This window comes from Cajanus cajan, chromosome 2 (genome assembly GCF_000230855.2).
Source record: "Cajanus cajan strain Asha chromosome 2, NIPB_CcT2T_4, whole genome shotgun sequence".
Taxonomy (NCBI): domain Eukaryota; kingdom Viridiplantae; phylum Streptophyta; class Magnoliopsida; order Fabales; family Fabaceae; genus Cajanus; species Cajanus cajan.
In genome coordinates, this window is record NC_138518.1 from 76,104,912 (window position 1) to 76,126,686 (window position 21,775).

At 32.0% G+C, this 21,775-nt stretch overlaps 2 protein-coding genes across 2 annotated transcripts; both read left to right on the forward strand.

Moving 5' to 3' along the window:
* The first annotated feature begins 2,307 nt into the window (after nt 1–2,307).
* TRH1 (Potassium transporter family protein) lies at nt 2,308–10,715 on the forward strand. Its single transcript, XM_020367785.3, has 9 exons — nt 2,308–2,577; nt 3,571–3,814; nt 3,917–4,165; nt 4,305–4,355; nt 4,722–4,982; nt 5,063–5,115; nt 6,127–6,241; nt 8,032–8,286; nt 9,067–10,715. The coding sequence occupies exons 1-9, from the start codon at nt 2,536–2,538 to the stop codon at nt 10,167–10,169; spliced, it is 2,373 nt and encodes a 790-aa protein (XP_020223374.1). The 5' UTR covers nt 2,308–2,535; the 3' UTR covers nt 10,170–10,715.
* Nucleotides 10,716–13,103: 2,388 nt separating this feature from the next.
* LOC109805757 (uncharacterized) lies at nt 13,104–18,813 on the forward strand. The gene is made up of 4 exons (XM_020367944.3): nt 13,104–13,590; nt 13,981–14,133; nt 17,474–17,545; nt 17,744–18,813. The coding sequence occupies exons 1-4, from the start codon at nt 13,465–13,467 to the stop codon at nt 18,410–18,412; spliced, it is 1,020 nt and encodes a 339-aa protein (XP_020223533.1). The 5' UTR covers nt 13,104–13,464; the 3' UTR covers nt 18,413–18,813.
* The last annotated feature ends 2,962 nt before the right edge of the window (nt 18,814–21,775 follow it).

The following is a 21,775-nucleotide window of genomic DNA, read 5'->3' on the forward strand; positions in this document are numbered from 1 at the left end:
TATAATTTGATTCGAGCTAAACCATTCACTTGTTTTGTTTTTTTTTATCGAAGACAAAGTGTGTTTTCCATGCTATTTTAATAATAACAATGTCAAAAGTTATATTTAATATATGATCTTGATTAATTGACATTGTAAGAAATTAATAATGTATAAAATTTAAATTCATATATTAAAATACGTTCTAAGTATCGATTCTATTATCTTCGAATAATAGTTTAGAATAAAGTCCCAACAGGTATTAGCATTTTCAGAAGGACTATTTTATATATATATATATATATATATATATATATATATATATATATTATTCTTATATAATTTTTTTTACATATATTTTTATTCTTCTTTCTATTATTTATTATTTTCTGTGTACCAAAAACAAATTTGTTATTTTCTTTTCTATTTTTTTGCCACTTCAAATTCATTCCACATTTGCACTCTGTTTAATAAGACTATATTGCAATAAAAATGAGAAGAGAAGAAAGAGTTAAGGATGATTCTACAAATCATGCTGGTTTGATAGGAAAGATAGGGGGGGAAGAATGTAAAAAGTGATTTATTTTTTACTAGTTCTTACAAAAAAATTCAAGGAAAGTTGCATCTCATTGTATGTTGACAACAAAAAACCCTATAACTTGTACATGATAACTGGTTAAAATTATAATTTAATCAACTGAATTTTACAATTAATGGTTAAAGCTTAAGACAATCTATTCACACACAGAGACTTATTTATCATTTAAATCGATTAAAAGTTTTGAAACATATAATCATGTATTTTTTATTCATGAATTTTCATTTTAATTAGTTGAAAGTAGAAATTAATTGATTAAATTATTTTGACATATATGTTTTTCATTTTAATCAATTGAATTTATTAAGTAATCAATTGAATCGTATGTTTATATGAATTTTAATCTATTAAAACTAAAAATAATGAATTATTTCACTCCTCTTAAAACATTTTAAAATACGTCAGGCTCTATTGAATTGTTTTAAGAGCAAAAATAAAATATATTTACTCACTCTATCACTCTCTCTCTCTTTTTCATTCTCAACGTAACCAAAGGAATTTGTAACATTATTTCTCTCTCTCTTTATTATTATTATCTTTTTATAAATTTTTTTTCCCACTCTATTGTTAAATTATTCTTTCCAATAATAGAACGTAGTATCTTGTCGTTTTAGTAACGGTGGAAAGGTATGCCAGGCTGTCATCCCCTACGCAAGGCCACTATTAGATTCGCGTGTCAAAAGCATAGTTTTAAAAACCGGACTGGTCATCGAACCGGTTAAGGTATTGGGTCAGTGGGTTAAAGATTGAACCGGTGAGTCACTAGTTGAACCGCATGACTCGATTTTTATTAAAAAATATTTATATTAAATATATTTTATACTTATAAATTTTAATAAATTCATATCTTATTTTAAATTTCAATTTTTCTATCTTATTTAAAATTATTTTTATTTTTATTTTGTAAAAAAATACATAAAAAAATTACATGTTAAACAGTATATTAATACAAATTAAAAATATAAATAATATGTACATATATAATATGCTTGCTATTAATATCGCAAAATAATATATGTAATATTTACATAGATATTACATTATTAAATATATAATTTAAAATTAATAATATACTATAAAAGTTATTTAAGTTGTATATATCGCAAACAAATATATTAGAACAAGTAGTCATTGTTATATTTAATAAGACTCCTTGATTTTTCATTAAGAGATTCAATTTTCATTATTATTTTCGTGATTTATGGTCCCTTAAAAAAATTTTAAAAAAAATAAGAAAAAAAAGTGGTTGAACCGGTTTGACCCACTGATTCACCGGTTGAACCGGAAAATTGACCGGTTCAATCCGATTTGAAACGGGTCGACTGCATAACCGATCCAACTTCAGATTCGAACCGGCTGGATCACCAATTCCCGGTCCAACCGGTCCGACTGGCTGGGTCGGTCCGGGTTTTAAAACACTGGTGAAAAGTAAACGAATATAAATTATAAAATGAGAAAGCACCATCTATCCAATGTCATAATGCATCATCTTACACCAAAAACCATCCAATTCCAAATAACATAAAATCTCTACAAAATAACAAATACCCACAATATTTGGATAAGATCAACCCATTAATAATAATAATATTATTATAATAATGATATTCTTTTAGTATTAAGATAACTAACCCAATCTTTCATGTGACAGTGACAAACTCTTTAGACATTAAAACGCAATTACGAAATGTTGCTCAGATTCATTTGTTAAAATTTGTGATACTAGTAGCATTTTCACAATTGGAAAATTGAACTTATGGTGGAAATACTAATAAAATAATGAAGCACGTTCCACATCGATCCGGTTTGAGGCAATTTCGCGGTCCCCCAATACGCTATTGGAACTTGGAAACCATTTTTCCTTTCCGAAAACGAGCGCAACGACAACGCTCTCTTTCTCTCTCTCTCTCTCTCTGTCTAAACCGAAAACTCTTGCTCTGTTTTCTTCTGGCTTCGCTATGAGCTCAGACGCGAGTAGAGAACGAGGTGCACCAACCGTGGTACGTTTTTACCTTCTTATCCATCGCCACCTCTTTTTTTTTTTTTTTTTTTTTTTTTTTTTTTTTTTTTATACACAATTCAAACCCTAACTTAACCGCAAAGTAGGTTGTAATCGTTTTGTAATACCTCCGGAGCTTTCTGCGATTGTTTTTCGTCTTTTCAGATTTGATTTCCGTAGCATCGATCCAATCCTATCCAATGAATGCCTGATACATTAGTTATTGAATAGTCAACATTTTTTTTTTGTCGAATTTTACCGTAATAAGAGAATGTGCGAAGAGAAAATGAGATCCGCTGTTTCAAACTCGATCGTCAATGTAAACGCGGATCATTGACCTGGAAACGAGATTGGGTTTTGCTGTGTTATTTGGAAACTTATAAGGCACGGAGGCGATCACAGAGAGCATATGATATATTTTGCATCAGAAACTAGGAAAGAAATGCGAGTTATTGTGTGGACAGTGTGGTGGATATATGCTTATGTTGGTAGAAGCTTAGAAAATTAAGCTGAGAGGAGTGCTAGCGTGTAGCGACATATTCTCCTACACTCATTCTTTCACACTCTCTTGTATTAGTTAAAATTTATTAAAAAAAATTACAAAAAACCATGAGTGTGGTTCATTAGATAAGGAGTGAGATCCACTTAATTTTGTGATTTCCAATAAAACTATTTACAGAGATTGTATTTGAAAAAGTGTGTTAGAGATGGCATTTCTCTTGAGCTGAAACTTTTCCTGAACATAAACCTCAGGCTTTTTATACCTTAATGCATGCGGTCTTATGCAACTCTAGTCTTTTGTCGAATGGAAAATGTGCAATTTATAGGAGCTGTATGCCTGTGCAGAAGAAAAGGAAATAGGAAAACAGAAAGCATTGAGTATCTATATGATCTATTTTTTTGTTCTTGGCTTTCTCTTTTAACCCGAAGTTGGTTTTCTTGAACTTAAAGACCTTATGTACATGTATAATATCTGAATTTTCTCTGTTAACAGGTGGAACTGAAATCTCAATATAAACCACTTTTGTTTTTGGCATACCAGAGTTTAGGCTTTCTTTTTGGTGACTTGAGCTTATCCCCTCTTTATGTATATCAAAGTATATTTTCTGGAAGGCTGAAACAGGTCCAAAATGAGGATGCAATATTTGGCGCATTTTCTTTGATCTTTTGGACTCTTTCAATTATTTCTTTGTTGAAGTATGCCGTTATCATGTTAAGTGCAGATGATAATGGTGAAGGTAAGCATATTTTTCTTTATTATTATTTCAAATTAGGTCTTTTTTTTTTACCCCTTACTATAAGTATTGAGTGTGGTAACGCTAATACATTCACTTTTGCAGGGGGAATTGTTGCTTTGTATTCACACTTGTGTAGAAATGCAAAATTTTGTTTGCTTCCTAATCATCAAGCTTCTGATGAGGAGCTTTCTACATATTATAAACCTGGTTCCTCAAATAGAAATATACCACCCTCGCCTTTGAAAAGATTCATTGAGAAACACAAGAATACAAAAATTGCGTTGCTTATTTTTGTTTTGTTGGGTGCTTGCATGTTAATTTGTGTTGGCGCACTCATGCCTGCCATTTCAGGTAAGGGGACATTTTTATCCTCCCAAATGTTAGTTTGTCTGGTTGGACAGCTTATCTGATTGATGTTTTACCATGTACTTTTGTTTACCATTATATTAGCTCTATTTGTATTTCTGCTGATAAGAATTCTATCTTGCAGTTCTCTCATGTGTTCAAGGGCTGAAAATTGAAGCAAAGATTACAAACAATAGTAAGTGGAAAAAATGCTAATCTTACACGAAACAGTATCTAATACTCAAAACTTAAATAATCTAAATGAATTAAATTAATGAACTAATAAATTAATACAGACTATAGAAAAGAAGGTAACTTGGACTGTAAGATAAAATCATGGAATGTAACTCCAGAAAATGTGATTGTCAATTAAAATGGCTGAGTTAGGTCCTTAACCTAGATAACTGCCTCTTATACCCTAAACTCATTATATGGTGCATGGGTTAATTAAAAAAAAATTGTCTCTTTATTAGGTTCTGCATTGTGACTTGGTCCTATATTTCTTCCTTGAAAAATAATGTGCAATTTTGCTATCAAAACTTACATGTATGTCATTTCTCAGGTACAGTGTCTCTTATTTCTTGCGTTTTACTGATTGGACTCTTTGTTCTACAACACCGTGGCTCCCACAAGGTTGCATTCATGTTTCCTCCTATAATCATCGTATGGTTGTTGTCTATTTTCATGATTGGCATTTACAATGTCATCAAGTGGAATCCAAGAGTATATCAGGCTCTTTCTCCATATTATATGTACAAGTTCTTTAGGCTTACAGGAAAAAATGGTTGGACTAATCTTGGAGGAGTATTTCTGTGTGTTACAGGTCTGCATCTCTTTTAAAATTCAAGTTCTGCCTAAGCCTTATTCTTGCCAAATTCATTCAGTTTTTCTTGTCATTTCCAGGAACTGAAGCTATGTTTGCAGACCTAGGGTACTATAGGCAAGCACCTGTAAGGGTATGTGTGGCCAATAAGTATGAAGTTGACTTTCTACTTCATGATTAACTGACAATGTTCTGTTCATGATTGACCCTTCAAATAGATACCCCAGAATGATTAGTGTTATTTTACCGCAGGTTTATGTAAGGGTGGTGATAATTTCCTTTAGTCAGTATGTGTACCTAGTTGTAATATACTTTTCAGACTTTGACATATTAGATGTGCCCTATGATGCTCCGATACGATACGCGTATCGGATACGACACGTATCTGATACGGCGATACGATTATTTAAAAATATATAGGATACGATACTTGTAAGATACGTGTTCATCAAGGACCAATAATTCTATGTTTCTATATTAAACATGTTTATATATCTTATTTAGTTGTAATGGATATTTCATAATTTTTCAAAAATTTGAACACTTTATTGATACGTATCACTGATAAGTATCGGTGAAGTATCTATAAGTATCAAAATTGAATAAAAATTTTATAATATTTTTAAAGGTTAGGATACTTCATTGACACGTATCGGTGAAGTATCCAAGAGTATCGTGTCGGATACGGATACGTGAAGCAAATTGAAGTATCCGTACTTCATAGGATGTGCCTATTATGAGAGACAGTTGATGATATTATGCTATGCAAGAACCTATGAAAGAACTGACCATCAGATGGAAAGTCAAACCTTTGTTTCAGTATACATAATAATGTGCATGCATAACAAGTGAAGGAGTAAAGGGTTTGTAAGACTGTAGGTCAATGACATTTAGAAAGTGATTCTTGATTTGTTATCAAGAATTCTCTAGCCAAATTGGAATATGTGAAATCAAACTTTGAATTGATTTACCTCTTTAGTAATGTATGACATGTAATTTACCTCTATCCATGATGCTTGGCATAATAAATTGAGGCCTTAATAGTGATTCCTCATTTTAAACAATATGTCACAATTTTTAGATAGATTTTGCTTTTGAAAATGATTATCGTAACTGTTATTATGGGATCCCTGTTACCATGCAGGTTGCATTTTATTGTGTCATTTACCCATGTCTAGTTCTTCAATATATGGGGCAGGCGGCTTTTCTTTCAAAGAATTTATCTGCAGTGCCTATAAGCTTTTATGCTTCTATACCAGGTCAGTTAATGTAAATGCTAAGAATAAAAGATGTCTGATAGGCCTTCTTGTAAAATTATAGGAAAACATTGAACGAAGTTATCTGCTTTCAGAAGATTGAAAAAAATTCAGGGAATGGTATTGTGTGAACCTTAGTGTGACTTGACCAATTTGATTGTTTCATATGCCTATGGATTTTCTAAGTAGCAGTATATTGAACTGGTGATAATTTGGGGTTCTTTGAATGATCAAATGTGTTCTATCCTAGTAATATATGAAATTTGAAGTATTATCTTTTTATTCTCTGTATTCCGAATTGGTCATTATAAACTCATGCCACCATCGACAAGTATTAGATACAAGTTCCGGCAATGCTCAGCCAATTTATGTAGGACAGGTTTGATAGATAACTTTGAGATTTTCTAATCTAGCAGAGATATTTTAGTGCTTGATAGGTAGGTACCAGAAAATGAAATGAAAACAGACTGATTTACTGTATCAATATTGGAAATACAAACCTGTATCAGTGGGATAACAGGACTGGGTTTTGAAAAATACAAGAAACGAAATACAGAAAACAGAAAAGGAATGATAGTCTGGGAAGATTCGAGTGTACCCAATTCTCTCCCAATCCTCAAGTTAATTCCAGCCCTCCTCCACCTCGTCTCACCCCATACAGATACTCACTCCTGCTAATGCATCCCATTACTACTGCCACACAGGCAGTTAGTTATTTCTCTCTCCCCTTTAAACCTGATTTAGTAAATTGCACCTCATATATAATTAGGTCATCCTTCCTCTTGGGTTTCCTCTCATAAACGGATAAACCTTTTAAGTTATTTTGGGCCTTGGCTTTGGGTTTGCATTATTGATGAATTCTATTTCGGATGGATGTATTACTGCATATTTTTCTTCATTGCATGTTTCTAAAGACCCAAACTTTTTCTGATATTATAGAAAGTTAAGTTGGTTTCCTTACGTATTCTATTTCCATTAATTATTATAATTTTATTATGATTTCCTGTTTTGAAAAAGTGATATCTATCATTTCTTGCTTAAGGTTCTATATTGTTGTAGTGATCTGTAGATTAGACTGTGACATAAATTTTGGAAAATTTAGTCAGTATAATCACTATTTTTTTTTATCTGAAACTCAACCTCTAACTAGAATGTAATTGATCTTAGAAATAGGTGCCACTTTATTGCAACGATCTAAGTAATGTCACTTCTATTATTTAGGGTGTAAGTTCCTGTTCCTCGTGAAGTTGTGATAAAAACTGGGGGAATTTCTCGTACTGTGAACAGAAAACATTGAACTTCTTGTACTGTATTATTTTTAATGTATGGCAATTGTTGGTGAACAAATTGGTAGACACAGTTCCTGCTCCTATATTTTAAATGCTCCTATTTTTTCAACGTATCAAAGATTCAAAATATTGCCAATGGGTTTAGCTTAACACTAGTTTATAAGTTTTGAGCAAAAGCCTAACCAATGGGTTAATTGTCGTTAAAGTTCCTTCCTTGTGGTCTTGTAGTCTTTAACGCTTTTCTCTCATAAAAGGAACCATTTATGCAATCCCCAGATCTGGTTTTCTTAACTTTTCATGCTGTTATGTGCTGTGTACTACATGCCTTCAGTGGAATACTATATCTTTTAGCATTTGGGCCACTGTATGCAAGAAACTTTAATAGTAAATGAAGCTAAACAGTTGAGCTGGTAATAATGTCTTGCCATATTTTTATTTTTTTGAGACTGCAGTACTTGTTTTTGAGTCTCTAATTTACTTCAGAATGTTTTTATCATTTTGTAGATTTTCTATTTTGGCCAGTATTTGTGGTGGCTGCTTTGGCAGTAATAGCTGCAAGTCAGGCTGTCATCTCTTCAACATTTTCAATTGTCCAACAATGTCATGCATTTGAATGTTTCCCTCGGGTTAAGGCAGTACATTCCAGAAGGTGGATCAATGGCCAGACATATATACCAGAGATAAACTGGGTTCTTATGATAATCAGCCTGGCTGTGACAGTTGGTCTAGGAGACATGAACCATACAGGATATGCTTATGGTAAGTTGACAAACTGCAATTGATAGATTGGAGTATTGTAATTTTGGTTTACATATGATACACAAAATACAGTGCAGTTTGCTGACCCAGAGTCATAGACTCCTACAGAGATGAGTTTTGTGTCCAAATTACCTGAAAATAGAACCCTCATATTCTAACATGACAGTTCTATTCAACATATTCTAATAATACATAACTGCCATTGCTAATGATTGTTATTATTACACACATCTCACTATGTAACTTCCTGCTAATAACTGTTATGACCGCCCAAAACTTAGTTCCCATCATAAGTTGTGTAAAAACAATGTTATTAGAAATATCTATTTAATAATAGTTCATGGGGCTCGTTATATTGGTTTTATGTGTTAGGTTATTTATTTCTTTATGATGTAAAATAAAATTAAGACAGAATTACTTTCTCTTCTATATTATTTGATATTGAAATATGATAGAGTTATTATTCACTGACAATGTAAAAAGTTTTACATTCTTAATGAACCATACCATGCCATCTATTTGAAAAATAATTTAGAACTTTACTGGAGTCTAGAAGTCAAAATTAGTTCAAGATCTTTCAATGATCTGGCAACACAATATTGAATGCTAGGGTAAAAGCTACACTAACAGTGAATCAAAATTAGACTTATTTTACATGATTGATTGTGTTATGGATGGTTCAGTGACTGGGAGAAAATATGCTGATGTCCTGGGTCATTATATCATTCACCACTGTTTTTCAGCATACGATTGCTAATAATATCATAATTGTGTTTACAGGGATTGCATATCTGATTGTGGTTTTTGTGACCACATGTTTGACATCACTAGTCATCAACCTTGTATGGCATCAAAGTCTCATTGTCGCCCTGGCATTTGCTTTATTCTTTGGTTCGATAGAGATTCTCTTCCTGTCATCGTATTGCATGAAAATTCCTAAAGGTGGCTGGATTCCACTCGTGCTTTCTGCTGTCTTCATGGTTGTTATGTATGTGTGGCACTATGGTTCTCGGAAAAAGTATGTATTTGACATGCATAACAAAGTTTCAATGAGGTCAATCCTTACATTAGGTCCTAGTCTTGGGATTGTTAGGGTTCCAGGAATGGGCCTTATCTACACTGAATTGGCTACTGGAGTCCCTGCCAGTTTTACTCATTTTTTGTCAAATCTACCAGCTTTCTACCAAGTGGTTGTTTTTGTTTGTGTTAAGACTGTACCTGTGCCTTGCGTGCCACATGTGGAACGTTACCTCATTGGCCGAATTGGTCCCAAATCTTACAGAATGTATCGGTGCATTGTTCGAAATGGGTATAAAGACGTGTATACCCATGATAATGATTTTGAAAATGACCTGGTGATGAGCATAGCAGAATTCATTCAATTAGAAGCAGAGGGTTGTTCTGGAACTGTGGATGGTTCAGTGGATGGCCGGATGGCAGTGGTTAGGACATCTGGGAAGTTTGGGACAAGATTGCGAATGTTGGAATCTGCTGGTTTTGAAGAAGGCAGCAGTGCTGGTCTTCCTGGAGCTTTGACTGTTACTAGCAGTAAATCCCCGACATTAAAGAAGCTGCAGGCCATGTATGAGCATGAATCACCCGAACTCAACACTAGACGACGAATTAAATTTGAATTGCTAAACATAATATATAAAGATCCACGTGTCAAGGAGGAGCTCATGGAACTTGTAGAAGCCAAGCGTGCTGGAGCAGCGTATGTAATCGGTCATTCTCACGTGAAGGCTAAGTGGAATTCATCGTTTGTAAAGAAGTTTGCTATCAACCTCTACTCTTTTCTCCGAAAAAACTGCCGGTCCCCTGCAGTAGGACTAAACATTCCTCAGATTTGTCTGATTAAGGTAGGAATGAATTACCATGTTTAGCTTGAGTCAGTGACAATATTTTGTCTGGGGATGTAATTTATGCAAAGCCCGAATAGAATGCCCCTTGGGCTTTCACGACTGGCAAGATTATGCTACTTTGGCAGATTCAACTTCAATGGATTTCACTCAAGAATCTCCTCTTGCCATGTTTGAAGAAAGAGGCGCATCTAATTGCCAAGATGTTTTGATTTTGTGATGGGCCTGGCAAGGTATGTAAATTACTAAATTGGTTGATAAAGAGTTTTTTTTTTTTGGGGGGGGGGGGGGGAGGGGGGTTCCTGTACCTGTCTATTGAGTTTGAGCTTCCCAAATACACTTGGGAATCTCGTCTAGTTTTGTTGAATACTTTGCATGTAAGCGCCTTTGTACTTGTACGGAAATTTCTTCTGGTCGTTTTTGCAATCTTCCACTGAAAACAAGGAATGATCTGTATTTAGAACGGAACCATACATGAACTAAAAACGTGTCACGTGTCCCAGCATCATCTAGATGGTGGGTTGGAATTTTGGTTCTTTTATTTGTTTATTAATTTTTTCCTACTGTGAATTCATCTCTAGTTAGTTTCTTTTACTTCGACTAGCTGATTATTTATTATTTTCTCTAGATTTTGAATTCAGAAGCATCTATCCTGTTGTTTACCAAGATTTTTTTTGGACAAATATATAGATTTCAAAACAAATTTGTGAGCTCTGATGGAAAACTTATAGTTTTAAACAACTTTTACCAACCAGTTTCCCAATAATCAAGTTTTGAAGATAATTATTGAGGTAATTGATTGAAAGGAATGAATGTACACAACTTCAGCGACTAAGTTGTGATGCAACGATGCAAACTAATGCAAATGTTTCCACATTGTGAAATGCATATAATGATTTGCTCCAATAATGTGCAGTATATTAATTGATCAAGGCCCTCTGCAGTTGAATTTTCAACTGCATGAATCCCAACCATTAAAAATAAGTTTTATTCATTAAATTATAAAGTAAATTGTGAGTTAAGTTTTTGACTTCCATATGTTTTTAATCCCTTAAATTTAAGGTAAATTTGCTTTAAGTTCCTTAAATTTAAAATGGGTTTGTTTAGTTATGTAATTTCAAAAAATCTCATTTCAGTTTTTATACTCAAATTTTGTTAAAGAATTAAGTAAATATTATTGTATAAAATTTATCTATTAATGTTAATGTTAATCAAATATTATATTAAATTCAGTTAGTATTACATAATTGTTTCAATTTGTCACTTTTATATATATTATTGATTATTGATGATCTGAGAAATTAAAATAAGATTTTTAAAAATTATAAAAATAGTTTTAAATTTAAAGAATAAAAAATAAATTTATCTTAAATTTAAAGAACTAAAAACATATTTAAATCTATTTTTTTTTTACACTATCGGATTTTAAATTGTATTACCTAGCATGCAGTTATTTTATAAACATTGATGATCTAAATACTAACAATGTATAACACAATATTCAAAGTATAATTTAACATTAGTATAACACAATATTCAAAGTATAATTTAACATTATTTAGAGTACAATTGACCAAAAAGAAGTTTCAAACTCAAATTGATTACTATATTGTTAGTTTTAAAGTTTCACAATCAATATTATGTTAATTATCAATTAAAATCAATGTAATGAATTATAATAAAGATTATGATTTAGAGAAGTACAAGACAAGATTTATATCAAGATTTATATAAGTCTATTCTCATTTACTTGAGAATAAACATACAAATGAATCCAATCTTGTGAATATTTACATGAATCTGTCTAGATTTTGATGAAAAATTCTCATGATAATCGAGTTTGAGTTTAAAATTTTATTTACTTGTTAAAGTTGGGAGACAAGAGAGGATAAGAGCGAAAATGTCAATACTGAATAGCCACTTTTATCTTTGATCTCACACTCTCACTCCATTATTCATTTAACTTATCTTAATTTTTTTTTATATAGAAAGACCTTAGAACAAAGTCCTTAATCAAATGTTTGAAACATTATTATTTGTCTCTATAATAAATCTAATGGTGTGTTTGGATGAAAAATTTTACAAATTCAATGAATTTTAAATTATTGGTATTTGAATTACTTTGATTTCAATTTTTATCATTCTTAAAATATTTTGTTTGGATGAGTCAATTCAAATTTCTTAAATTTTAAATTGTCAGGTTGAATATGATAATTTGATTCCATCATAATAAAATTGATTTTAAAAATATATTTATATGTTGAGATTTTAAAATTAAATTTTATAAAAATAAATATTAATCCATTTTTAAATATTTAAAAATTTTAAAAATTAATATTAGATAATATTTAATAATTTTAAAAATATTTTTGAATATCCAATAATTAAAAGAATGAAGAGATAAGATAAAATATATAGGTGAAATAAGAAAACAAATATGAGGAATTTCAAATTCTTGGAGAATTTGAAATTCTATTATATGAAGGAATTTCACAAATGCTTGGATTTCAAATTCTTTGTAAATTCTTCATCCAAACAAAGCATTTCACCTCAAAGAATTTGAAATTCTTCAAATAAATGAATTACTCTATATAAATTTCTCATCCAAACACATCATAAATGAATTTCAATCACATATTTATATTACATTATATATCAATCAATTAAATAAATATGATTTTTAATACTACTAATATAAATAAAATTATACGTTTGAATTTTAATATTGTTTTTGAAATTCTTATGGATAAAAGAATATCATTTTTAAGATAACTAATGTAAAAATAAAATTATTACATATAATAATAATAATAATAATAATAATAATAATAATAGTAATAATAATATAAAAGTTGTTTAAATATGGTGGACGTATATAGAATATAGATTATTTTGTTGTTAGTTTGGTTGGTAAATAAATAGCTATGCGTAAACCTACCCTCAGCAGTGTACACCGTTAACCGAACCATTGGGATTTAATATTTGTGATCACTTTAACATTCTCATTGGCTATTCCTATTGTTGCAATCAAATCTGGTGTCCAAGTTTTTTCCAAAACCCTTCGTGCCCTTGGTCAGAATTCAACACCACAGCGACAACAAACGCTTTAAAAATTCTAACCAAGGAACAACCTTAATCTTGTTCACCTTCATTCTCTCTCTCTCTCTCTCTGGATGGAACAAACTTGAAGTGGGAAGAGAAGCTTCAAATCACATTCCCATAACCGAACCCTAAATATTTATCCCTTTCCGTTCATGTAGGGAACTACAGTAATAATTTGCAGGGTGGTGATTAGGTTTTTAGCCCTTGCACTTTATAAATGTTGAGTACCTCTTCTTCCTCTGTCTTTACCCGCTCCTTTTTTCCGATTAAGGGTTTTCCCCGACCTGGCTCACCTCTTCCTTTTCCTCGGATCTTGGAATCTCATGCCAGGTCTCCCAAGAAAGTAAGCATTTTGTGATACTTGTTCAAAAACTTGCTTCGTTCTTTTCTTTTTCTATTTTATGTTTGTTATTTAATTAGAAATATATGTTATTTATTTTTCAAAAATAAAGAAAAAGGTTTGGAATAATTCTTATCGTTATCCCAAATGAAGGTGGAATAATTCTGAGACCTATGTAATTCGTTTCTTTGTTGATGATTTTAATTTAAATTCTTGAAGCAAAGTAAATGACTCAAGAGGGGCATTTTCGATTAAGTTCTTTGTTATATTATGTGTACTGGGAAGTGGGGGCTTATGAGTATTTGTGTCACATATACCTCAAGTAATTGTCTGCACTTTGCACCAATTTTGCTTTGCTGTTTTCATTTTTTTTTTTTTGGGCTTTCCTTGCAGCGATTGAGTATTCTTTGCTTTAGGCCCGACCATCTTTCTCCAGAAACACCCCAACCTGAAGTTGTAGAGCACTATCTTCATGAGGAGTTGGTGCAATCAGAATTCAATGATTCCATTGTCACCAAAAGAGACTGGAAATCGGCCGTTCAGAAGGTCACATGTCTATTGTTTACTCTTATAACAAATGGTTTTCCATTTTCTTTGTTGATTTATTGTGATTGTGTTGTGCTAAAATTAAAACTATGACTCTTACCCTTACCCTATTGGAGGGGTGATACTTGGAAATAATAGACAAAACACTTTACAGCTTAATTGCTTGAGAAACAACTCTCTGTAGATGTGTATTTAGATTTTATTTACACAAACAACTACAATCATAGCCCTTGAATCAAAGTAAAATAATCTATATATAATATGTGTTTAAATTTATGAAACTAAATGATATTCAATTCAACAACATTACCCCCAAGCTAGAGCATATAAAAACCTTGCATCAATCTTTTTAGTTGTGACTTATAAACTATACCCCATAGTAGATGTCAGTTGCTCCAACAGACTGTACTTTGACTCTGTAAACCCATAACGGTACAAAGAAGATTTTCAGGTGGTAACTTCCCAAGTACCATTAGTGTGTAATGCAGACATCTGTTCTATCATGCCTTGACACCATTGTTGATGATAGAAAACTTCTAATATTGTTTATGGCACTGACATGGACATAGGACAAACAAGAGATAGAGGCATAACAGGAAGTTGATGATAAATCAAAGATTTATAAGTAGGATTTGGATTGTAAAAGTAATGAGCACCTTTTCAGTCAATGATATGGGGAGATATACTATCCTTTGGAGTGAGATCTAATGAAGGGGTAGTCAGTTGTGTTGTTGCTTGTGAATCATCTGGACTGTATCTTTGTCAAATATCCATGTGATGTTGCTGGTGATATACTTGAAAGGACTAATCTGTAAGAACATAGCAACAGTTGAAGTGATGCTCAAATTAAGGAACAGATAAGACTTAAGTGACTGGAGGGGAAGGGGAACAATAGCAGCCGCAAAGAAAAGGGGGAAATAAAATATCATGTCTATCCCTTGTGTATGATCATGAGCAAAGCAAGTACAACCTAATATGCATAATTGAATAGAGAAAATAGGCTCTTTAGGAAATAAAATAGAGCGGGGAAATTGATCTTTGGAGACAGAAATAGCATCTGATTGATGAGATAGCAGGATGTAGCAATAGAGGATGGACAATTTCTATTAAATGATGATGTTTGCATTTAATAACTACATTTTTATTGTGGAATGTGGGGACAAGAAGATTGAAGGAGAATAACTTTAAGTTGTAAAGGATGGGAAACGCGCAAAAATACACGAGCGTTATCTCAACGCAAATTTAATGGGTGCATTAAAATTGTTACGAGTTTTTGAACAAAAGGAGTTGAAAAACAATTCCAATCTAACTTTCATTAAATATAGCCTGTTGCAACAAGAATATGGCCAAAAGTAAAGTTTATAAAAGGCCTGGACAATCCTCACCTCATGAGTTAGCTTGAGGTTGAGTGAGACCCATTCCAAATTCAAGATATTATCAAAGCCTTTTGTAGATTTTTTGATATATTGGGTCGCTCTCCACTGTCCAAAAGTCTACTTGACCCTATGGCAATGCAATATGAAAAGCCTACCTGAATTTCCACACTAGATGTTTAATCCTAGGCATGAGGAGGGTGTGTTGAGATCCCACACTGGCTATAAATATGGCCAAAGTAGAACTTATAAAGGCTTGGGCAATCCTCACTTCAAGAGTTAGCTTTTGAGGTTGAGTTAGATTGAATCCAAATTCAAGAAATCTAATGTCACCAATGGACCCTAATCATCTGAATGAATAACAGAAAATGGAGACGGAACTCTTAATTTTTACAGCTAGGAATGGAAGTGCAAATGTACTCTTTTAGTTGACAAGATTGACGCTTCTATAGACTTAGAACCATAGTCTGAAGCTCGGATAGGTTAGGATGTCCTAAACAACAATGGCACATGATACAAGTGAATGTGGTATAGTAAACTGGTACAGTACTTGACATTTGCATCGGGTACAAATTGTCATTGTAGTGTTCGCTCGGGACTAGTCAAAAGGTTAGTGCACAGTCAGCTTGTGTTGGTGCTAGGGCTGCAGAACATAGTGGGATATTAGGATTTGATTGCAAGGTATGAGAGTTGAATCTCACATTGGAAGTATGGGATTCTAGTGTGGGGTTTATAAGAGATCTTGGCCTCTCCAATAATGGCTAGCTTTTGTGGTGGGGTTCTCCCAAAGTTGTTATCTTATGTAGTCAATCTGAGGAAGTGGCAGCAGGTTATGGAATTATGTAATCGATGATATATTAAGTGAATATCTGCTTTTATTTATCCAATTGATGGAAAGAAAAGAGAAAGAGGTTTCTTTGTCATGCCTAATGTTTGATTTTACTGTTGTACAATGTGCAGACTTACTATATATCAAGTGAACGTCTGCTTTTATTTATCCATTGGAATTTGTGGATGAAAAGAGAATGTAGATTCCTTTATCATCCCTAATGTTTGATTGTATAGACCTAGTTTATTTTATGTTATAAAAGTGAGATTTCAGACTTAATAGGTTAGGATAAGGTTTACTTAGTTGTATTTATGGTATATTAAAAAGTGGATTGATGTCTGTGGTGGTAACAGCGGTTCCTAGAGAATACAAGGTGGGTTTCATATTAGTGACTGTTGAGTGCTGTGAATGGTACCTGCATTACCTGGATTTTGATTTTTTATTTTAGGCAAATTGAAGGAAGAATGAATTAGGATTTTGATGTGGTGAATCTGTCATGATATCTGATATGGCTGAAGATGAGCAGAAGAGAAACCTAGGAATTACACAGTGGTTGGATTACACAACCAAGAAGATTGTAGTTTTCTGCTTATAATACATAAAAATGTTCAGTCATAAGAAAGCATTACGGCTGTTTACATAGACCTCAAACTTCTGTGAGAAATAGGAGTAAACCTTCAAATCCCATAGACTCTATTACTAAACCCATAAAGAAAACTTCAACAATGAAACAAGACCCACCAAAGTTATTAACATAAACCTGAACCCAATGGGAAATGAAAAAATTCCTAGATTATCTTCATGATTGAAACGGTAACATAAATACCCCTAAATTATTGTACTCTTGTGAAGTAATGAAATAATCCAGCTAGCACTAAATTTGAAACTGAGCTAAAATATTTAGATGATTTGATCTATACATAAACTAATGCTTTATTGATTATAGTGCATCTGAATCACACTTGTTCCTCAGTTAAATATATGAAGCTTCAGATTTTATTTGCATGTGGAAACATCAAACATGCATCATTACAACAGGCAACAGAGTATTATACACTATTGTTAATGAAATGCAAATTTATATTTTAAATGTTATCTTGTGTAAATCTGTTTACCTAAATACTTGATTTCTTTTCAGGCTGCAAATGAAGTAGTCAAGGTAATTGGTGATCGGTGGGTTGTGCCATGGACTGCAATGACTATATTACAAGTAAGTGTTTCCCAAACATCTAATGAGATGTGTGAATAAATTTTCTTTTATATATCAGTTCCTCAGTTAAAAATTTATGGTACATGTGATATAAGAGGCATGGAGATAGAATGTTAGTTGACCCAATTGAGTAGAGTTAAAATTCTAAACAATAAATTGTCAATGAGGTTGATAATGGTGCAACTTTATATGATGCAGGTTATGCTTCTATGGACGACTGCATTTTGGTTTATAGGATCTTGGATGATTCCTTTTGCAGCTCATATAACTGGCTTTAGCAAGGAGTCTTTGACATTTAGAGGACAGGCATTATACAGCCTTGTTACTGATGTGACTGAAGGACTTGCTGGAATTGCAATTCTTCTTCGCTGTCTTTCTCGATTTCGCCCCCTTCCACCTGACTGGTTCAAGTTTAGCCTGAAAGGGAATTGGCAATTGGATGTCATAACAGGATGTCTCATGTTTCCGCTTGTCAATCGACTCTCACAGTTTAACCTGGACCTACTACCCCTTTTGCCCTCAACACCAGTCACCCTTTCAAGTGTTGAACAATCAATAAGGGCAAGGGATCCTGTGGCAATGCTATTGTATGCAACAGTAGTGTCAATCTGTGCTCCTGTGTGGGAGGAGATAGTGTTTCGTGGTTTTCTACTCCCATCCCTTACCAAATACATGCCAGTGTGGTGTGCAATACTGGTAAGTTCAATTGCCTTTGCGCTTGCACATTTTAATATACAGAGGATGCTGCCCCTTATATTTCTTGGGATGGTGATGGGTCTGATATATACAAGGTCAAGGAATTTACTTCCATCAATGTTGTTGCATAGTCTTTGGAATGGCTTCGTCTTCTTAGATTTGATGAAATAGCTTTTCTTCAAAATTGTGGTTCTCTAGAGTCCATTGTGTAGGTAGAATTGCAGGAACTAGCATCTTTGGATCAGCATCTTCAGAAGTAAATGCATACTAGAACAGAACAGTACCCCGTTCGTGAACAAGTGCTTTTGCAAGGAGTAACATGAGCTGATGCCCTCTTACAATTGTACATTACAAGAAAACAGTGCCCCACATTTGTCCATATCTGCGATAAATACGTAGTATAAACTGACAGTTATTATAATTGAAACATTCTATTTTGAGTAACCCTTATGTGAACATTCATTTTGGGTAACATGATGTTGAAGGACGGTTGTACTATATATTCTTAATGAGCTCTTCCCTTAGAACTAATCTAATAATAAATTCAAGGTCATGGAAGGGGTTTTCCAGAACACTGCAGAATATCTGGTCCACTGGCTACATTGGCCGTTTCAATTTTTTTTTTTCCTTTTATGGTAGTTACTAATTTATAGGCACTAGTCATTATATAAACTCGGCTTACTTATTGTATTTTAATTATTTTATAAAGAAAATAAGAATTAAAGAATAAAAAAGTGCATCAGACTTGGTCTTTGAAGATGTTGGATTTGATAAATATACGAAATGAAGATGAAATGAACAACAGTTGTAATTGTTTGAATTGTATAAAATAAAATAAGACAAAAAGCACAATCAAATTTATTTTATTTCTCTAATGCCTATATGTTTCTTCTATCTTTTATTTTTTTTAATTTTTTTAAATATAAGAAATGAAACTGATAGAATTATATACATATTTAAATAATTATATTAGTGTATAACAATAAAATAGTAACGATAGATTCTTTACACAATAGATCCTATTATTTTATGCAGGCATAATCCATTTATAAGATAATAAAGTAATTCTTTAATTATTTTTATAACATATTTTATGTTATTTTGTATTAATAATAATATTTAGCATTATAATTTGAAAATTATTTTAAGAAAGTAATAGTTATAGTTATTAGTATGTTACCTTTTGATTTTTTTTAATTATAATATTGATATGACGTATTAGTGACATTTTTTTTTTCTTTCAAGTTTTGGATAATTCAATAAAGGAACACTTGTGTCAATTATTATTGATATATTTTTTTTGATCTTTTAAGAAAAACAATTTATCATTTTATTCTAACTCTTAAAAATGTAGAAAATTTAAGTTGAGAAAAAATATTTATTCATTTGATATTTGTCAAAATTTTAAAAGAGATTATTTTTCATGTATGACAAAAATACTCCTTGATAATTTAAAAAAAAAAAAAGAGTTGCAAATAAAAGAAATTATATTATTACATATGCAACAAATTTATTTCTAAAAAACAAAGACAAACGGGTATGCCTTTACTAGTAAAAATTGTAATCATTATTATACTTATTATGTCAAAAAAAAAATGACTATAGTTTAAAGTTTTTTCACAAATTAAGAATAACGATAAATATATCACTTTTTAATTTTTATTAAAATAGTTCTACTTTTTCTTTAAATGCATTACTTCTAAATGTAGTGGTTAAATAATTTATGAAAAAATAAGTTAGAAAAAATAATTAATATTATATTAAAAAGTAAGAATATTAGTCATTTTAAAATATTTTTTAAATATTAAAATTGCAAATAATATGAGACAAAAGGAATAACATGTTGAGAGAATTTATTTTGATTTATTATTATTATTATTATTATTATTATTATTATTATTATTATTATTATTATTATTATTATTATTATTACTACTCTCTTCATCTCATAATAATTACAATTTTATAGCATTTAAAAAATGTTCCAAAATGAATTGTTTTCAATTTTAAATATAATATTAATAATTTTTTTTCTTCTAATTTACCATTTCATAAATCATTCAACCACTTTAGTTAAAAGTAACACATTTATTGAGAGAGTGAACTATTTTACTAAAATTATATTAAAAGTAATAATTTATTATTATTCTTAATCGGTATGTAGAAACCTTAAATTGTTGTCATCATTAGATGATAAATTAATAATTTTAATAATAATAATTATTATTACATGATAATAAGTCTGTGATTTTTAAAAATATTATTTATTATTGTATTAAAATAATTACTATTTAATTATTTTTTTTATGCGAGAATCAAACTTGATATCAACAAATTTACTAAGCTAGACATATATTTAGTAAGGTGTATTTATAATTTTACTACTTAATGTTTGATTAGTATATATATTAACCGTTTATTAGTATTTGAATATTTATAATTTCATGATGTGAAAAATTAAAGAAAATAAGTTTTTATGCTTTGTTTATATTATTTTATAAACTATATTCTATAGAATAAAAAATATATTTTATTAAATAAAGTGCCAAATGATCTTAGTTTTGAATAGATTTGTTCCTGTGTAAGAACACTCTTCTTCTTGATCCTTCCTAGTTGCCTTCAAGTTCTTCTGAATCTTCCGTATCGACCAAACACTAGCTCCACGTGGTGGGGGAGGGTACCTGCACAGGCACTCCGACGATCAAGTCAGTGTTCGGTTTAGAGCAATAAATGCATTAGCGGGAATAGTAGTGTACCTCATTTATGTCACACCACCTGTATATTTATAGTGACATATGTGGGCCTGATGGGCCTTCATCCTTGGGAAATGGGTAATACATGATTTAACCTTAATCCTGTCTTAATCTGGTAATTAATGCAAAGTAGGCAGTTGGTTTGCCACGTGTTTATCATAGGCTCTTTCTTCAGGTTCTCGGCCAAACTTGGGACCGAAGGGGTGTTCGGCCAAGCTTGGGGCCGAAGGGGTGTTCGGCAAAGCTTGGGGCCGAATGGGTGTTTTGAATAGCTTCAGATCCCTTCTCTGGGTTTTTGGCTACTCACGAGACCGAGGGAGTGTTCGGCCAAGCTTGGGGCCGAAAGGGTGTTCGGCCAAGCTTTGGGGCCGAAGGGGTGTTGTGTTTCATTCGGCTAGGGCATTCCTTTCGGTCTATTTCCTGACCTGAGGGGGCAGTTGGTGTGGCTCCTTGGTTCGGGCCCCCCTCTCGGCCCATTGTCCGATCGAAGGGGTGCCAATTGGTGCGTTTCATTAGTTTGGACACCCCTTTCGGCCTATTGCATGACCGAAAGTGTGCTTACTAGTACAAGATTCTTTATTTTATTTTTTCTGCTTCCTTAACCCTTAGCGGTAATTGGTAGGCAACAAATGCTTTCTGATGCAGTCATGCTTCTACTTTGCATGTCACGTGCAATAAAGAGATGGTGTAAGTATTTACACAGAAACAGAAAGTATGCACCAACCAAAGTACGTATTGGATCCTTTTTGGGGCAACTTGTATTTTTGTTTGCTTTGGTTGG